This window comes from Scardinius erythrophthalmus (genome assembly GCF_964197995.2).
Source record: "Scardinius erythrophthalmus genome assembly, chromosome: 20".
NCBI lineage: Eukaryota > Metazoa > Chordata > Actinopteri > Cypriniformes > Leuciscidae > Scardinius > Scardinius erythrophthalmus.
In genome coordinates, this window is record NC_138240.1 from 27,999,038 (window position 1) to 28,019,602 (window position 20,565).

The window sequence follows — 20,565 nt, forward strand, 5'->3', positions numbered from 1 at the left end:
AGTCTACATAATAATATAAAAACAAGTTTTTTTTGTGAGTGTGTGTGTGTGTGTGTGTGTGTGTGCGTGTGTGCGCGCGTGTGTGTGCGTGTTTGCGTATTTGAATTACCAGAGATGGCACAGGGCAAAGGTAAAATCTGTTAAGTCATTTAACATTTTCCATAGATGTTCTGTGGCTGAAGGAACACACGGGAAATGAAACTGACACAGGTTACAATGGATCTGTAATCTGCAATTGTCACTGACTTTTGATATTATTGGTAAGACTTTTGTGTGTCAAATAATGATCAATCACCATTGGTTTCATATTCCAACAATTAGGTCGCTGTTGTAAACCTGAAAAGTAGCAGCTGATTGTGTGTGTTGAGGCTGGATGAGAGATCACAGATAAAGGCTCATTGTGATGAAAAGAAGCCTGCAGGTCATTCATCTACCCAATAAAGAGCAGCAGATGCACACAATTACTCTTGTTATGACGCAGTGTTAGTTTGTGTGTGCGTGTACGTGTACATGTCTGTATATTTCCCTCAACAAATCCCATGCAGCAGTGGACACAGCCACCACCCTTCCTTTAGCAACACCCACAAATCCAACAACTGACCCCTGCATCACGCACACCTGAATACACTGAATACACTCCTGCGCTGGAGAAGAGAATGCATCCAAAGGTAAAACTAACTTTAAAAGTAATGATTAAGATATTTCATTTATATATAAGGCAGTGACCAGAGACTGATTATGGATTACATTTTGTTTTATAATATCAGAAAAGTATATGTTTTGTATTTTATGATGGATTTTCTTGTATTTCTTTTCAGCCTCGTATCAAAAAACATGATTGGTAGTTACCAAAATACTAATAGTTAAGTTTAAAAAAAAAAACAGAAACCCCTCTCTTTAATAACTGTTGAATGTTTGGGAACACAAAATGGCAATGTGAAGAGGTTGAGTGATAGCTGGATAAAACACTAAGGAGCTGACTTATGTTGCAAGCATGCTCTCAGTTCACAAGTATTGACATAGGTGTTGACTTGTGGATCTGCTCTTTGTTGTATGTGCGTATGGCCATGAACAGGAGTCTTATGTTCACCAAGGATGCATTTATTTGACCAAAAACTACTATAAAAACAGCAATATTGTGAAATAGTATTGCATTGTAATGTTTTATTTATTTTATTTTATAATGTAATTTATTCTTGTGATGGCAAAGCTGATTTTTTTGCATCATTACTCCAGTTTTCACTGTCTAATAATCTTGTTGAAATCATTCTAAGATGCTGATTTGCTGCTCAAGAAACATTTATTATTATTAAAAATATTGAAAACAGTTGCTCTGCTTAACATTTTACAAAGTTCCAAAGAAAATCATTTTATATTTGAAATAATTTTTTTTGTAATAACATAAATGTCTTTACAGTCACTTTTGCTCAATTTATTGTGTCCTTGCTGAATAAATGTATCATATCACTTAAATTAAATGTATAAATGTTTGATTTTTTGAAGCGTAGTGAATACAATGTGATACAATAAGCTATAGCTTTAGTATTCATCACAGCATATGACAGAGGCATTTTATCTTTAAGTTATGTATGTACACAAGACAAGAAAATCGTAACAAGTCAAAAACACAAAATAATGCCCATTTTTCCTAGGGCAATATTGATAAGCATTGACAGTTAAAGATAAAAGGAGTGTTTTGAAACACTGAGTCTGTTCCTCATGTGCCCTTCAGCAGCTGTAATCATATTGTTGAAACTCAATCACACAGCACGTAATTCATGCCCTGCCGAAAGAGCCCATCAAGAGCAAACCTGTCCTCAAGACATCCCAAAAGACTGAATAGAGACCTGAGCACTGTTACAATTACCGGTACTCTATTTTCAATACTTGTTGGATGTTTGTTGGATGTGAATTAGATCAGGAGTTCTCAAAATTGTTAGGCTATCTCTAAACATCCAAGTACCTAGTGTCAACAATCTTCAAAGTTCTTCAAGTGTACAGTTAAGGACTGTGAGCAATATGCCATTTGTCATTTTTTTAGGTCATATAATATTCTTGTAGTTCAGATTAATCATGGAGCTGCAACATCATGCCTTGACCTTTCCCTGAACTACAGGAATATTATATAAATATATATTTTTTTTCAGTAACACTTTACAATAAGGTTAACATTAGTTAACAATGGTTAACTAGTTAATATGAACTAAGAATGAACAATGCTTCTTCAGCATTTATTAATCTTAGTTAATATTAATTTCAACATTTACTAATACGTTATAAAATCAAAGGTTGTATTTGTTAATATTAGTAAATGCACTGTGAACTAACATGAACAAACAATGAACAGCTGTATTTGTATTAACTAACATTAACAAAGATTAATAAATACTGTAACAAATGTATTGCTCATTGTTGGTTCATGGTTCATGTTAGTTAATACATCAACTAATGTTAACTAATGAACCTTATTGTAAAGTGTTACCATATTTTATCCTAACACTTATATTTGAGTAATTTTTATACCAGTTTTTGTAAAAAAATAAAAAAGGACAATTAATATCACTTCTCGGTGCCAGGTTTTATGCCAAAAAGTCAAGTCAAGTCACCTTCATTTATATAGAGCTTTTTACAATACAGATTGTTTCAAAGCAGATTTACAGTGTCTATTTTGGCTGTACAGCAGCTCTATAAGAAAGTCATTGTCTAGCTTTAGTAAGTTTTGAATTGATTATTTTCCATTGTAAAAATCACTAGTTATTAACTTAATGCATGCTGTATACAGTAATTGCTCCATATAATAAATGTTTCATCTGTTTTAACAGTTAATTACAGTTAACAGTTCATTCATAATACTTCAAAATATAAAAGTTTTTATTGTTTTTTTGTTTTTGTTTTTTTTTTATAAAAGAAATGCAGTCTGGATGAGCATACAAGACTTTTTTCAAAAACATTTTAAAAATCTTACTGACCCCAAACTTTTAAACAGTATCTCATAATACACTTTAGGGAAATGAAAACATTTCATTAATGAGGGTCTTTATATGTGCTGTACCTGAATCATTGTAATATATAACATTGTGATATATAACATTGTGACATACAAATATTACATGTTGTCTCTAAATTAATTTGAGGTTATTGCAAGTATGATAATTAACAAACGTGAAAATACACACTGTGCTAATTTGAACAATAATTGTGTGTCCAGTGACAGAGGTCAATTATGGCTATGCTGAACCCTATGGACTGGATCAGTGAGAGCAGGGGCTCTCCTCGTCTGGTGCTTGTAGTTGTGTGTGTGGCCCTGCTACTGGATAACATGCTACTAACAGTTGTTGGTAAGTAAACAGCCATGCTAAACAAATGATAGATGTTGGAACATGGATGAAGAGATTTGCTGCCATTAAATGTAGCCTATATTTTATGTACCTGTTTGTGTAGCTGATCTTTCTGATTACAAGAAGGTGTCCACATAGTTTTGACTATGTACATCATTGGTTTCCCTTTGAGTCTATTCTGTATATGCAAAAAGTCAAAACATTAGAGGAAATGTAAAGTAGGAGTAGTGTAAGACAAGCGACTCTGCTCTCAACAAGCCCATGACATTTACCAGCTTGCATCGGTTTGACCTCTGCCGCATACAGACCGCAGCAGAGGGGAAGGGCTATTCGCAAACACACACTCGGGCACAGGTTCTCTCAGGCTGTTCCTCTTCCCATCCTCACGTCACCTCTCATTCTCCCCAGTTCCCATCATCCCAACCTACCTGTATGCCACAGAGCACCAGACACAAGAGCGCCCGTCTGCCACCCCGTCTGAGGCTCAGCCCACCTATACCTCCATCATCTCTCTGTACGACAACACCACCTACACCATCACAGTCACCACTGCCAACCTCACCATCTCCTCCAGTGCACTGAGCACTAATGGAAGTTCTGGGGTCAACAGGAGTTCTGCTGACCGACATGGGTGTAAAGAGGACAGTGAGTTTTTGGAAGAGGAGAATGTGAGGGTTGGGCTGCTGTTTGCTTCCAAAGCCCTGGTGCAACTCATGGTCAACCCATTTGTAGGCCCACTCACTAACAGGTATTTGCATGACATGCTTAGATAAGATCATCCAAAATGACTGTTATTTATCTGAAGTATAATGAAAATAGAGGACTGAATGAATGAATTAAACTGACATCTGACGCTTGCCTTTTTTATAGAATTGGATATCACATACCAATGTTTGCTGGGTTTGTCATCATGTTTGTCTCCACAATAAGTAAGTTATATGATGTAAGTATAATTATGACAGGTGGTGCAGTGGTTCTCAAGGCCAGGATCATGAACAGTTCAGTGTGCTCGTTGAATACAGCCAAAGTGATGCACTGGCAGAAAAAAAATTTAATTGGTACTCTTAAAAATTTTTCACACAAATAATTACCTTATGATGTGTGTCGTCATCATGTTATTTTGACGGTTAAAGTCAGCTTGAAATGGAAATTTCTGCGTATGTTAAATTTTTTTGAGCACGTAAATTTGAATCGGAATGAATATCACTTATAAGCATTTATAGAGAATGTGAAGTTGACATCACGCCACATTAAATTTTGAGTAAACAGTTTGTTTTACTCCCACTTGTAAACCCACTGCCTTTAGGTGTATTCACGCCATGTCAGAATTTTTAAGATTCCAACTTAAAAAGTGTTTAAAAAGAGTAAAAAGCGTAAAAAGACTATATATCCCCTCAGGAACCTGACGATCAGGTCGTGCTTCCCCACGGATCTCCTGTCAACTGCATGGTGATGTGCGGCAATAGGGGCAGCACACACTTTGAGGGTGGAGGGAGACAGCCCACGCTCCAACCCATCTTGCAGGATCAGACATGGAGTTTCCAGAGGTCTGGACGCGGGTGCCACAAGGTACCCCATCCTTGAGAGAGAAGGTACTCCCTCAGAGGAATGGGCCAGGGAGGGGCTGTCGAGAGGAGCATCAGTTCGGGGAACCAGGTCCGGTCGGGCCAATAAGGGGCAACTAGCAAGACCTGCTCCTCTTCCTCCCTGACTTTGCACAGTCTGTGCAAGAAGGCTCACCAGGGGAAACGCATACTTGCGGAGGCCCCAGATCCAGCTGTGTGCCATTGCATCCGTGCCGAGAGTCCCCTCTGTCAGGGAGTAGAACAACTGGCAATAGGACGAGTCCGGAGAGGTAAACAGATCTATCTGTGCAGCCCCAAAGTGGGCCCAAATCAGCTGAACCGCTTGGGGATGGAGTCTCCACTCTCCCAGGGCCACAGGCTGTCATGAGAGCTCGTCGGCAGCACGATTGAGCAGGCCGGGGATATAAGTGGCATTAAGCGACCTCAAATTCTTCTGACTCTATAGGAGGAGATGGCTGGCGAGTTGCGACATGCGACGGGAGCGTAGACCACCTTGATGGTTGATTTACGCAACGGTCGCAGTGTTGTCTGTATGGACTAGTATATGCTTGTCGAGCAGCAGCGTTTTGAGGCGTCTCAGAGCAAGGTGTACTGCTAGCAACTCGAGGCAGTTGATGTGCCAATGCAGTTGGGGGCCCACCCAGACCCCCGCAACTGCATACCCGTTGTACGTCACCCCCCAGCCGGTGTTGGAGGCATCTGTGGAGACCACAGCATACCTGGACACTTGTTCTAGGGGCACTAGAATGAAGGGTCTGACCACGGGCTGAGGGTTTGGCGACAGGCCAGGGTGATTTTTACACGGAGTGTGCCGCTCTGCCACGCCCATTTTGGGATTCGGCCATGAAGCCAGTACTGAGGCGGTCTCATATGAAGCAATCCAAGCGGCGTTACTGCAGCTGCGGATGCCATATGCCCCAGGAGCCTCTGAAAAAGCTTTAGTGGGACCACTGCTCTGTTCTTGACAGTATTCAAGCAGTCCAGCACCAACCGGACACGATCCTGTCCTCAGGAGGAGCCCCGAATGAAACGGCTGGTCGGTCCACTGCAGAGGGACCAGCACGTTCCACAGGGAGCTCCACCAGCTGTGGTGCGACAGAGGATTGAGGGGCCCACGGGGACTGGTTATAGGGTGGGGAAGCCCTCAATGTGATCCTCAGATCACACATCCCACATGGCGCAGTAGCTCTCTTCTGGGTTTGGCCAGAAGGGGGCACTAGAGCAGGGCATGGGAATGGGGACTCCACCTTCACGAATGAAGGCGAGTCTTGATCTCAAGTCAAGTCAAGTCATCTTTTTTTTTTTTTTCTTTTAGCGCTTTTAACAATGTAGATTGTTTCAAAGCAGCTTTACAGAGATAAGCGTATAATTTAAGGTAACAGAGATTGTTTTGGCTTTATAGCAGAGTTAAGTTATTTTCCATCTAAAGTTAGTTTTGATTGATTTGCTTCCGTCGCAACGATCATTTGTTATTAAACTAGGGGCCGCTAAGACGACACCATTCCCTCTACACAGACTTTAAACGCGAACCTGTGAGAAACGCTGATGGCGTTCACATGCGCATTTAGAATGGGTTCTATAGTTATGTGCGTTTGAAAATACGCAGGTTTGGAATTCCCTATAAGCCAAGCCTAAACAAAGTACTTGTCTTTCCTTATAAATTTTGATAAAGAATTTTATTTTATTTTGTTGCTTTGGGGTAGGAACGCGAAACGAATTTTCCTGACAACGCCTTATCTGTATAGTGGTAGAGGGATCCTCCATAGGGAGAGACTAGTTGGCACTTCAGCACTGCGTTGTCATCGGTCCAGGCGAAGGTCCTTCGTCAGATCTGGATACGGCCTGGATCCGGCAGGCTGCAGGAAAACCTCGGGATAAACACAGACACTAAAATTAGCGTAGATGCCATTCTTCTCATGATGTAACGAGTACATCAGGATTTATGGGAAGTGTTCCCGGTTCCGACTGACCTAATCTATGTAGCCTAACATTAAATTATAGAAGTCTATAATGTATTATGTGAATGCTAGGTCAAAGAGATGTGTTTTTAGTCTAGCTTTGAACTGACAGAGTGTGTCTGCTTCCCGGACAATGTTAGGAAGACTGTTCCAAAGTTTTGGTGCTAAATAGGCGAAGGATCTACCGCCAGCAGTCGATTTTGATATTCTAGGTATTATCAACTGGCCGGAATTTTGAGATCGTAATAGACGTGAAGGACTATAATGCGTTAAGAAGCTCGCTTCGAGCTTTGCAAGTGATCAGCAATATTTTAAAATTGATGCGATGTTTAATAGGGAGCCAATGCAGTGTTGACAGAACCGGGCTAATATGGTCATACTTCCTGGTTCTTGTAAGAACTCGAGCTGCTGCGTTTTGGACCAGCTGTAGTTTGTTTATTAAGCGTGCAGGGCAACCAGCCAGTAGAGCATTACAATAATCTAGCCTTGAGGTCATGAACGCATGAACTAACTGTTCCGCATTTGTCAATGAGAGCATATGACGTAATTTAGATATATTTTTAAGATGGAAAAATGCAGTTTTACAGATACTAGACACGTGACTTTCAAATGAAAGATTGGTATCAAAGAGCACACCCAGGTTCCTAACTGACGACAAAGACTTAACAGAGCAGCCATCAAGTGTTAGACAGTATTCTAGGTTATTACGTGTGGGAGTTTTTTGTCCAATAATTAGAATCTCTGTTTTTTCAGAATTTAGAAGTAGGAAATTACTAGTCATCCAATTTTTTATATCAGCAATGCATTCCGTTAATTTTGTGAATTGGTAAGTTTCGTTAGGTTTTGAAGAAATATAGAGCTGAGTATCGTCGGCATAACAGTGAAAGCTAATGCCATGTTTCCTAATGATATCTCCTAATGGTAGCATGTACAGAGTGAAAAGCAGCGGTCCTAGTACTGAGCCTTGTGGTACGCCATACTGAACTTGTGATCGATGAGACATCTCTTCATTTACTGCTACAAACTGATAACGGTCAGATAAGTATGATTTAAACCATGCTAGTGCAATTCCACTAATGCCAACATAATTTTCGAGTCTATTTAAAAGAATGTTGTGGTCGATAGTGTCAAATGCAGCACTAAGATCGAGTAACACTAATAGAGAGATACAACCACGATCGGATGATAAGAGCAAATCATTTGTGACTCTAACGAGAGCAGTCTCAGTTATATGGTACAGTCTAAATCCTGACTGGAAATCCTCGCAGATATCATTTCTTTCAAGAAAGGAACACAGTTGTGAAGATACTGCTTTTTCTAATATCTTTGACAGAAAAGGTAGATTCGAGATCGGCCTGTAATTGACTAATTCTGTAGGATCAAGTTGCGTTTTTTTAACAAGCGGTTTAATCATAGCCAGCTTAAAGGTTTTTGGTACGTATCCTTAGAGACAAAGACGAATTAATGATATTAAGAAGAGGATCTATGACCTCTGGAAGTATTTCTTTCAGTAGCTTAGTTGGTATAGGGTCTAACATACATGTTGTAGATTTAGATGATTTAACGAGTTTAGTAAATTCTTCCTCTCCTATAGCAACGAACTAATCAAATTTTTCCTCCGGGAGAATTTTTCCTCCGGGAGACTACAATGCACTGCCTGATGCGATACTGTAGTAGACGGTTGCATAGTTATAATTTTCTCCCTGATATTATCAATCTTATAAGTGAAGAAGTTTATAAAGTCATTACTGCTGTGTTGCTAGGAAACTTCTGGGCTTGAAGCTTTCTTTTTCGTTAGTTTAGCCACCGTTTCAAATAAATACCTAGGATTATGTTTATTTTCTTCTAATAGGTTTGAAAAATAAGCAGATCTAGCAGCTTTTAAGGCCTCTCTGTAAGCAATCGAGCTCTCTTTCCATGAAATGTGAAATACCTCTAGTTTTGTTTTCTTCCAGTTGCGCTCCATTTTTCTGGCTGCTCTCTTAAGGGCCCGAGTGTGCTCGTTGTACCACGGCGTTGGACTATTTTCTTTAATCTTCTTTAAGCGCAACGTATTTTCACAGTTTACTGTGTCTAAAGTGCTGGAATAGAGAGAGTTAAAAGTTTCTGTTGCAATATCGAGTTCTTCCAAGCTATCTGGGATGCTGAGATGGTGAAACTGATTAGGAAGATTATTAATAAAGCAATCTTTAGTGGCAGAAGTGATAGGTCTAACATATTTGAAACACGGAGTCGGCTTTGCAGCCTTGGCTAAATGAAGTTTACACAAGACTAGATAATGATCTGAGATGTCATCGCTCTGCTGCAGAATTTCAACGGCATCAACATTGATTCCATGTGATAATATTAGATCTAGAGTATGATTACGATGATGAGTAGGTCCTGACACGTGTTGTCTAACTCCAATTGAGTTTACAATGTCTTTAAATGCCAATCCCAATGCATCTTTTTCATTATCGATGTGTATATTAAAATCACCAACAATTAGTACTTTATCTGCAGTCAATATTAATTCTGATAGAAAGTCCGCAAATTCTTTGATAAAATCTTTATGGTGCCCTGGTGGCCTTTATACAGTAGCCAGCACAAATCTCAAACGTGATTTATCATTTATACTATATATTTTTACATTAAGTACTAACACTTCAAAAGAATTATATTTAAAACTTGATTTCTTAGTGGTTTTGAAAATATTACTATAGATTACAGCAACTCCTCCCCCTTTGCGTTTCAGAAGAGGCTCATGTTTATAACAGTAGAGGGCGAAGAAAGTGAGTTTTGTTTTTGTAATGTAATCGTTTGGTTTTAGCCAGGTTTCTGTCAAACACAGCACATCTAGGTTATTATCTGAAATCATATCATTAACAATGAGTGCTTTTGAAGTAAGCGACCCAAGCTTTAGCATTTGCTCATCTGTATTATAGCTGTTTTTTATTTGTTGAACATCAATTAAATTTTTAACCTTAGATGGGTTTAAACGTTTTTTGGATTTCCAAATTCGGGGAACAGATATGTCTCTATATGATGATAGCTGGTGAAAGAGGCTCTATGTGATGGGATTTATCTGACCTGGGTGACGCGAGGCTGCTAGCAGACAGCCGGTTAAGCCAGTCAGATCTCAGCACCGAGATAGTCATGTTCCCGCAATGAGAACATGAACCATCCACAAAAGCTGCATCCAGAAATGCATGGGTGGAATGGCATCTTGAAAAAGATGCAGACACACCCGTGTTGCTCTTTCAGGAAATAGTGCTATCACCTGTGCCGGAGCACACAGGGGAATGACCACGGCAACACTAACAGGAGATGGTGCAGCCTGTACCTGTGAAGCACTCACTTTCTTCGCCCTCTAACCAACCGTCAGAACAAACAAACACAAAGAATGCTGTTAAAACAGCAGTTGAGAGCTCAGAAAGCTTGCGATCACCACTGCACTCGCGTTGTAAACAAGCACCAGGAGAGAATTCCAGAAGAAGCACAGACAACACTCTTCAGAGAAATGTTAACTTTTCAATAATAATAAAAAAAAAATAGATCAGTCTTTTACCACGCTGTACCACATGACAACTCAGATTATTTTTGACAGTGTTGTCATATAGAAATCTGAGGACATGAAAGGATGAGTAGAACTCCACAGGTTGTCATCTCATAAATACAGTAATAATTACCACATGGTGTGAATACAGCATATGACTCAATTCTATTTTTAAAGTTTCCTATTTTGTTTAGTTTAATAATTAGGAAAAAAAGAAGTGACACTTTTTTTTTTAACCTTTGCGAGTATATGACACTGCTTTCACAGTTTGCTGGCTTGTGGCTTAGCAGATCTTAGACCCACCCAGCCACTGCAAAATTGTCCATGAGCTCATAAGTATTTGTCAATTCAAGTCACCTTTATTTTTATAGTGCTTTATACAATACAGATTGTTTCAAAGCATCTTAATAGAAATAAAAAGGAAATAATTATCAATTATTCAAACACTTGCATGACGTATTTTCACATTCTCTATTGTGAACCAAGCCGCTTTGAAAGACGGTATGCTGCTGCACCTTTAAATGATCACAGTGGCACTCTTCACTCCGAAACATGCTGAGCAAATGGTTATATGCCATTTGGCGAGAGGTGAATTCTTTTACCGGGTACGCTGAGTTTAATATTGTAGAATTTTTATATTATACTATAAGTATTATACTACTTACATTATAATACAATAAATATATTATACTTATAGGCATTGTGTAATCAAATAAAAGTATTATACTTATGTAATAAATATTGCATAATATAATAAATATAAATATAAGTAGCCTATTATAAATAAAATCTAAGTAAAATATAGTTAATTATAATAAACAGAATAAATAAAACTATAAGTATTCTTTAAAAAAAATTAAGAAGCACATATACTATCGATCATATGGAGAAAATGAAATACTTTAAAAACCCTTTCAGTTATGACTTTTTTCCCATTAAATCGTAACCCTTGAAACATGAAACATTAAACATTTTTTAAAATCAAACATTGACATTTGAATGTGAACATTTTTGTGAACTGTGTAGGAGCAACAATATAAAAATGATTGCTCATAAAGATGTTTGAAGTAGGCTATACTACTGTGAGCCACTGAGTGAGATTTTCCATATGTTGTTTGTTGACGTGGTTTATATAGTTTCACTTTATATGGTTAGTGCAAACTACAAATGCAATGAGGTAGACTCTGACTTTGAATGCTTTCTCCGCAGTGTTTGCCTTCTCAGGGACATATGCACTGCTGTTTTTCGCCCGCTCATTGCAGGGAATTGGATCATCTTTTTCCTCTGTGGCAGGTATGGTTTATGTGGGATATAATGTACCAAATATGTGTAAGTTTGCAAAGACATGCAAAGTTTTGGGTCCGTAAGATTTTTGATGTGTTTCAATGATGTATATTCTCACAAAGGATGCATTTATTTGATCAAAAATACATTAAAAACAGTAATTCTGTAAAATATCATTAGTTTAAAATAACTGTTTTCTATTGTAATATATTTTAAAATTTAATTTACTCCTGTTGTGGCAAAGCTGAATTTTTCAGTGTTTGATGAATAGAAAATTCAGAAGATCTGCATTTATTTGAAATAAAAATCTTTTATAATATTATAAATGTATGTACTGTCACTTTTGAGCATTTTAATGCAATCCTTGCTGAATAAAAGTATTAACTTATAAAAAATCAAAAATCTTACTGACCCTAAATCTTTGAACGGTAGTGTATAGTGGAAATAAAAAGTCTATTCACCCCTGTTAAAACAGCTGGTTTTTGTGATGTAAAAAATGAAACCAAGAACTCTACATTAAAGAACTTTTGCACCTTTAATGTAAAAATTACAACCGATTAGATTAGATTAGATTAGATTAGATTAGATTAGATTAGATTAGATTAGATTAGAAAACTTTATTAATCCCTGTAAGGGGAAACTCATTTGCCACCATTGCACATTACAAACAATAGACAAATAAACATTAAAAAACAACAACAATCAGTACATACAAAAATTATTCCCAACCCCCAACAGAGCACTGCATAAAACAAAATACTAACCATGATTCCCTGATAAAAAACATAAAGAAGCTTCCTGCTAACACCAATAGAACTCAACTTCCTCAAAAAGAATAGTCTTGATTGTGCCTTTTTAAAAACAGCCTCACTGTTCTTCTTCCAGTTTAATTTACTGTCCAAATGGACACCAAGATATTTATAAGACTGAACAATCTCTATTTTCTGACCTTTAATTATCGCTGGTAGTATCACTTCTTTTTTTCTTCTAAAATCAATGATCAACTCCTTAGTCTTCTCCACATTCAATTTTAGGAAATGTTCATCATACCATGTAACAAATAACTCAACCTCTCTTCTATAGTCCACATCATTACCTTGATTAATTAAACCCACAAGGGCGGTATCGTCTGAAAACTTTTGTATACAACAAGATGTCTGAGGGCCCTATTTTAACGATCTGACACGCAAGTATCAAGCGCGAAACGCAAGTAACTTTGTGGGTGGGTCTTGGGCGCTGCTGCTATTATACCGGCGGGATAAATGACTCTTGCGCCCGACGCAAATCTAAAATGGGTTGGTCTGAAGTAGCTTCATTATTCATAGGTGTGGTTTCGGCGTGACGTGAAATAAACCAATCAGAGCGACATCTCACATTCCCTTTAAGAGCAGGCGCGCTTGTTCCATGGCGGATTGCTATTATAACGGTGGATTTGCCAGGCGCACGCCAGGAGCGGTTCACAGCCGAGGAGACCGACGTTCTTGTCAGGGACGTAAAACAGAGAAGTGACATTGTATGGGGATGGGAACAGGCGTATCAAAATTTGGGTAAATGTGTAAGCTAGATTTATACCTATTTTTTTCACATCTTCATGGACACAACAATGATTTCCCTCGTGTGTTAATATTTTTCCTTGTAATAATGTATGGTTTTCTAAAAATGAGAACTGCTGCGTCTGTGTGTAGATGAGATAAGCAAAGTGCATGCGTGTTGTGCACACGCTACATTGATTATGGCCAAGCATGCGCCCTTAAAATAGCATATGAATAACATGCGCAACACGCCACTGACTTTAGACTAGGTTTTTCCTGGTCAGTGGCGGAATTGTTTTCTAAACCTGCAAAATAGCACCAGGGAACGTTTGCGCCGGAACACGCCTCCTCTTTACGCTGAACCGCCCCGGGAGCGCAAGTTAATTTCTTAATTTAATATTAATCAAATTTTCCCGTCTGTGGAGGGAAAAGTCCGCTGTGCGTCGGGTGCAAAATAGGAATGATACATGCGTCGGAGTATAAAGTCAATTGCGCTGGGTGCAAGATAGGGCCCTGAGTGTGCCTATAGTCAGCAGTATACAATGAAAATAGAAAGGGTGATAAAACTGTGCCTTGGGGGTCTCCTGTTTTAGTTAAAATAATGTCAGACATTTTATCACCCAGCCTAACAAACTGGAGTCAACATAGAAGATCATCCAATACCCACATAATCGTTGTACTATGTAGGTTACAACACAGTAATTTATCGGCTAAAGCATGTGGCTGAATTGTATTAAAAGCACTAGAAAGACAGCACTGAATGCAATGCCACTGAAAACCAAAGCGACACGTTTCAGAGAAAAATAAAAACATAATAAATAAATAATAACTAACTGCATATGTATGTGCACTGTCCCGGACTAGTTGAAGCACCCTTTGATTTTATTACAGCACACAGTCTGTTTGGATAGGAGTCTTGGCACAGCTTGGCACATCTTGACTTGGGAATATTTTCACTCTTCTGAAAGGTCTTTTTATTTGCAGCTTTCTAGTAGACGTCAGAAGGTTCTAAACCATAATCGACTGATACTTGGTCCCTCATGATTCCCTCCACCTTCACTAATATCCAGCTGGAAAACAAACTGCCTCAATTGATGCTGTCCAAACCATGCTTCACCATGGGTATAGTTTTTTTTTACTGTCAGCTGTCAGTACTTTCTAGAAAGAGCTGTGATTCTTTTAATGTTGCCTCCTGACAGCCTCCCTGACCAGTGTCCTCTTTTTGTCTTTCAGTCAATTTTGGAGGGATGCCCTTTTCTTGATAATTTGTGCCATATTTTCTCTTTCTCTTAAGGCTGTCTTTACTGTGTTTCATGGTGTATCGAATGCCTTGGAAACTTCTTCGCTCACCTGAGCTATACATTCCCATTAATGCTTTGTAAACCCTTTGCGGCCCATGGCTCTTGTAGCATGCAACCAAGAAGATGTCAGAAGTTTTTTACAAGGACAGCTGAGGTTTATTTGGAGTTTATCAGAGTCACTTCAGGTGAATACAGGTGTATACTATTTCACATAAGCCTAATAATTAGTTTATTCAGAACAGAGCCACATTATAAAAGGATGTGCACACTTGAGCAGTTAAGCTTTTTTTCTCTGAAATGTGTCACTTTGGTTTTCAGTGGCATCACATAGGTTGTAATTTTTTTACATTAAAGCTACAAAAGTGATTTATCTTTGTTTCATTTTTTTTTTTTTTACATAAAAAACCCAGTTGTTTTAAAAGAGGTGTGTAGACTTTTTATATCCATTGTATTTATGATAAAAATGACTGTGTACTTCTGTAGGTCTGGGAATGTTAGCAAGTGTTTACACAGATGACAATGAGAGAGGAACTGCCATGGGATTTGCACTGGGAGGACTTGCCATGGGAGTGCTCAGTAAGTTAATGTAGTCCTGTATTTTTTTTTATATTGTGCTTTACAGTCACCCTTATTTATATAACGCTTTTCACAATACAGATTGTTTCAAAGGAGCTTTACAGTGATAACAGGAAAATAATGCAACAACGTTTGTTTCGACTGTACAGCAGATCTAGAAGAATAAAATAGTGTCATAGTCAATCTTAAGTAAGTTCAGTGAAGGTTCATTTCTGTTGTAAAAAAAGTTATTGATTTAGTTCATCTATCTAGTTCATCCGCTCTGGAAAAAACAGTGATGTCATCGTCTAGCTAAGTTCACTTCTCATATAATGGTGCCAATGCAGGACACCATTATATGACACCATAATATGATGCTATATAACAATGTAAAGTAACATCATGAATGTACCAAATTATAACATCTGAAAATGACCTGCAATTATAATTATAATGCAATTATAATTATAATGCAATTATAATGAAGGTGACAGAATTCGTGCCACAAATGACAATTTTTGACAATGCAAAATGTACTCGTTTCAGTTGGAGCGCCATTTGGCAGTGTTATGTACGAGTTTGTTGGTAAAAGTTCTCCGTTCCTCGTCCTTGCCTTTCTGGCTCTGTTTGATGGAGGTAAGACATTAGTAAAACTAATAATGAATACGCTCCTTTGGCCTGTTACATTAAATTAAGTTGATTTATCGAATTGTTTTCAATACCCAGCCCTCCAGCTCTGCATCCTTCAGCCCTCAAAAATATCTCCAGGGGTGAGTAGCATTCATTTATTAAAATGAGAGATATTAAAGCTGATAGATGAGAAATGTTTGAAATGAGAAATGCATTACTGTTACTATGATAAGTTGGAGTGATTTTTATGTGTCTTCTGTTCAGAGTGTGGAAGGAACACCATTACTTACCCTGCTGAAGGATCCCTACATACTCATTAGTGCAGGTGTGTGTGTAAATAAAACCAAATCAAATACTTCCTCAAATACTGCCCACAGTCAAACCAGTTTAAAAAGTTGTTGTGGAGGTGTGCTAGCTGTTTCTGTAATTACATGTGTGCCTCCATAAAATCGTGGCTGTATGTTTTGATGTGAGCAGCTAAAACGATTTGTAAATGAAGCGGATGAAGAGCTATGTTGAGTGAATGATGAGTAAGATTATGGTTCCTGTATATAATTACAGGATCTTTGTGCTTTGCAAACATGGGGGTGGCTATTTTAGAGCCCACTCTTCCCATCTGGATGATGCAAACAATGTGCTCGCCAAAATGGCAGCTTGGTAAGAAACTCTATTATTCCAAGTCATTAAAATGTGATTGAAACAACCTCACTTCCTGCTTGTTTAGATAATTTTATCTGATTCCTGTTTGTTTCCTCTCTGACAAATTTAATGTTAAAGTAATTTACTTGAAAGAATTCAGAACCATTATATCATTAGTAACTTCCTTAGTGAGAAATAAGTGAAACATGTGGCTTTTTGAGAAGATCTGTGGTTTCTCTGTGTAGTTCTAACAACTGGTAAGAGTTAAAAGAAGCCAGCCAGTAAGAGGTTTCTGATGGTTCTGATGAATTTGTTAAATATTTTTTCTGTGTTTTGTCTGTCTGTCTGTTGACTGAATTAATTGTAGCCACTGATATTGCAGGAATGGCTTTCCTACCAGCCAGTGTTTTTTACCTCATTGGAACCAATCTATTTGGTATACTGGCCAATAAAATGGGAAGGTAATAGCTAAAAGTCATTTTATATGTGTTTGTGGGGATGGGTTGGCAAAGCAAATACTGCCTGTCTATAGAGGCAAGATTTGCATAATTTAGAAATGTGTCTCTTTGATTTAGGTGGTTGTGCTCCATGATCGGCATGCTTATAGTTGGCATCAGTCTGCTCTGTGTGAGTATCACAAATCATGTTGCATTACACTTTAAGAACAGCAAGGCCCATGTGTGCTTGAACTATGTATAAAATAACTACACTGCCCTTCAAAAGTCAGTACATTTTTAAGGAAATTAATCATTTTATTCAGCAAGGATTCATTAAATGTATCAAAGGTGACAGTAAAACCATTTATAATGTTACAAAAGATTTTTTATTTTAAATAAATGCTGTTCTTTTGAATGTTCTCTTCATAAAAAAAATACTGACAAAAATGTTTCTGGGTTGCCACAAAAACTTTATAAAAATATTGCACCAAATTAGCTTTATATTGTGATTTCTGAAGGATCATGTGACACTGAAGACTGGAGTAATGCTACTGAAAATGTAGCTTTGTCATCACAGAAATACATTTAATTTTAAAATATATTTAAATAGAAAATAGTTATAATTGTATTAATATTTCACCATATTTCTGTTTTACTGTATTTTTGATCAATTAAATTGAGCATTCGTGCAAATAAGAGACTTCTTTCAGATTTAAAAATCTTACTGACCCCAACCTTTTAAACAGTACTGTGTATATATAAAAGGACTGTGGTTATTGTAATAATCAACCAAATCAACATAGATGACACAGAATAATGAACAGACAGAATTAAGATTTGAATACACAGGGAGAGTAATCGAGGTAAAACAGAACAGGTGCAGGAACTAATTAACAACCAGGGAAATGACTGGGAACTGAGGCAAAACGGAACATAACACTGACTGAAAAAACTAAACCAAAACACAACATACATGTTACAGTAACATTATATGAATTTGTTGTAGGTTCCCTTTGCCAAAAACATCTATGGTCTTATTGGTCCCAATGGAGGGTTGGGATTTGCTATTGGTGAATATTATTTCATTAATTCTCATTCAGTATTAAAGAGAGTGTTTACCAAAAAATGCTAATTCTGACATCATTTACTCATGACTTTCTTCTGTGGGGCACAAAAGTCAATTCAGGTCAAGTCACCTTCTTTTATATAGCGCTTTAAACAATACAGATTGTTTCAAAGCAGCTTTACAGTGAGTTATTGTCCAGCTAAAGAAATTTATTGATTCACTTCCGTTGTAAAAATCATTAATTTAGGGCCTGCTTACACGAACCCATTTAAACTGAAAACAGAAAACTTTTAATGCGTTCTGGCCATTCTAGTGTTTGGTGGCTTGAGGACGCAAACTTTGAAATAGGTTCCAAGGTGCAAGTTTTGTAAATTTTAGAAATTTTTTGAAAACGTTATCATCTCCATGTAAACTTCAAAAACATGAATCTGTGAAAACGGTGATGGCGTGCACATGCATATTACGTGTTTAGTCTATACAGTAGGTATGCGTGTTTGAATATATATGTGCGCAAAAGTAGATACAGTTTTTTAAAAAATGTCTCTGTGTTGTTGCCCATACAATGGAAGTCAGCAGGGTCCAATTTTGTTTTGGACCCCATTGATTTTCACTGTATAAGCAAAAAAATTCTTTATCTTTTGTGTTCCACAGAAGAAAGAAAACATAACATTTTTGTGTGAACTATGCTTTTAACATACATAACTCTATAACTTTGCATGACATAAGGAAATATACATAATTTTTTTTTGTGCGTGTAGGAATGGTTGATTCTTCTATGATGGCAATAATGGCTTACCTAGTGGATATCCGACATGCCTCTGTGTATGGAAGCGTGTATGCTATTGCTGATGTGGCACTCTGCATGGGATTTGCTGTTGGTAATTGCACCTCAATGCAGATGTACTTGAATATATTTTTACTAATAGACATGTTTTGTGCAATTTATTCCTATAGGAAGCTGTTTACACAATACTGTTTTCAACTAAAAACTGAAAACTTTTTATGCATTTTGGTATAAAATTTGAAAGTAAGTGTTTTGGGGCCCTGAAAATGCAAACGCTTAAAAACGGGTTTCAAATTGCTAGTTTTTGAAAACAATATCGTTATCATCTCTTTTTTAACTATGTCATTGTTTTTCTTTACAAAGTGACATCACCAACTACTGGCCTGGCATGCATAATACAGCATTTTTATTAGTTTTTGCAGATCTGTGTGATGTGTGTGGTTAATTTTGACAACGTTGTCACCTGTATGCAAAAAATGAATAGAAGAACGTTTCCATTTTTATTACACCGTTGTTGTGTAACCGTTACCTAGTTACAAAAAACCCCCACAACCCATATAGATCTATTTTCAAAACTTCTAATGTGTTGTGTAGTGTAGTGTTTGCTCACCCTAAGAGCTCTGGGAGCCAAATTAACTCTTCCTTCTTTGTGTGTTCATGCTGTAGGTCCATCTACCGGTGGGGCAATAGTAAGAGCTATCGGCTTCCCTAATCTCATGGTGATCATCGGCGTAGTCAACATCCTGTATGCACCCCTTTGCTTCTTCCTTAAAAATCCTGCTGTTCGGGAAGAGAAGATGGTGAGACTCACACATGTAACTGTTCCTGCATGTCTTTATCAATATGCTTACAAATGTTTCATAATGAAGGCTGACGCTTGTTTCTAAAGGCTATTATAAATCAGGAGTGTCCAATGCATGTGAAGAGCTACAATACACAGCGTGGGAACAGAGAATTCCCCCTGAGTGATGACAGTGAGGAGGACACTGAAGAGTGATGTACGCATACTCATAAAGGAACTTGTCAACGAATCATCAATCTTTACAGGTTTAAACAATATTGTGAACAATATTATAACTTTACCCATCCTTCAATATGATTACATTTTTGAGTACAAATATTTAGTGCAACATAAATATTGTTTTCTTAGCTGTACACTTGTGTAATTGTTGTTTATCATGTCTTTTGTCAGTTGGTTTGAATGAAATAAATGGGCCTATACTTTGTCAACTTGATTTGATTGTTCTCATTGTGATGTGTTGTACCCTTTAGTAGGGTGAACACTAGTCCCGAAATTGGGAGCTTTGTCCAAGACGTAAGCAGTGTCCTGCATTTCAATTGTGTCTGTATTGTTTCCCCCCTCCCAGAAATACACAATACCACAATAAAAATATTTAAAAATCCATTTGCGCAGCTGTCATGTTCTAGATAGAGCAGGGAAAATTACCAACCTCTGATGAAGACTACTACTGATAAAACTACTAGTTAATGTAGCCCCATCTAGGTGGTCCTTCCCATCAAAATATTCCTCTTTAATGACTCACACTTTGGTGGACATCACCTTCTCATAGAAATGCAGTTTGTGTTTGTTATATTTATCAGAGTATAAATGGACACAAACTGCCAGCTTACTCCAACCATGCAAATGAGTCAGCTTTTCAAACAAAGGAACTTTCCCCCCTTGAGAATTGCACCTTTCTTAAAGAACTTAAAGAACTCTGTGGAACTTAAAAGCCCTCCACACGCTCGCTGGCTTCTGCTCCTGATTGCTGTTCACGTGAAACTGCCAGGCTCCACACACAGAGCCATGTGTACCTTCCTCGACCATAACAGAATTAACTAACTCCACAAGTTCACCATTGCTTCTTCAATCAATGTGGAAGAAATCGATTGCAACTTCAGCACCATCAAACCGAACTA

At 37.7% G+C, this 20,565-nt stretch overlaps 2 protein-coding genes across 2 annotated transcripts in view; one reads left to right on the top strand and one right to left on the bottom strand.

Annotated features, from left to right (window-relative positions):
- Positions 1–20,565, bottom strand: part of LOC308680980 (dickkopf-related protein 4) — a 40,508-nt gene that overhangs the window by 7,725 nt on the left and 12,218 nt on the right. The window contains exon 2 of the mRNA XM_081349481.1: positions 19,256–19,425. The gene's annotated coding sequence lies outside the window, so the exon portion shown is untranslated. The remainder of the gene's footprint in view (positions 1–19,255; positions 19,426–20,565) is intronic.
- Positions 46–19,642, top strand: slc18a1 (solute carrier family 18 member A1; the record flags this gene model as incomplete). The annotated part of the gene is made up of 16 exons (XM_081349479.1): positions 46–78; positions 3,242–3,338; positions 3,747–4,086; positions 4,209–4,267; positions 11,627–11,710; positions 15,018–15,110; positions 15,636–15,725; positions 15,816–15,859; positions 15,984–16,044; positions 16,281–16,376; positions 16,741–16,819; positions 16,934–16,985; positions 17,802–17,865; positions 18,620–18,739; positions 19,312–19,445; positions 19,535–19,642. The coding sequence occupies exons 2-16, from the start codon at positions 3,242–3,244 to the stop codon at positions 19,640–19,642; spliced, it is 1,521 nt and encodes a 506-aa protein (XP_081205605.1). The 5' UTR covers positions 46–78.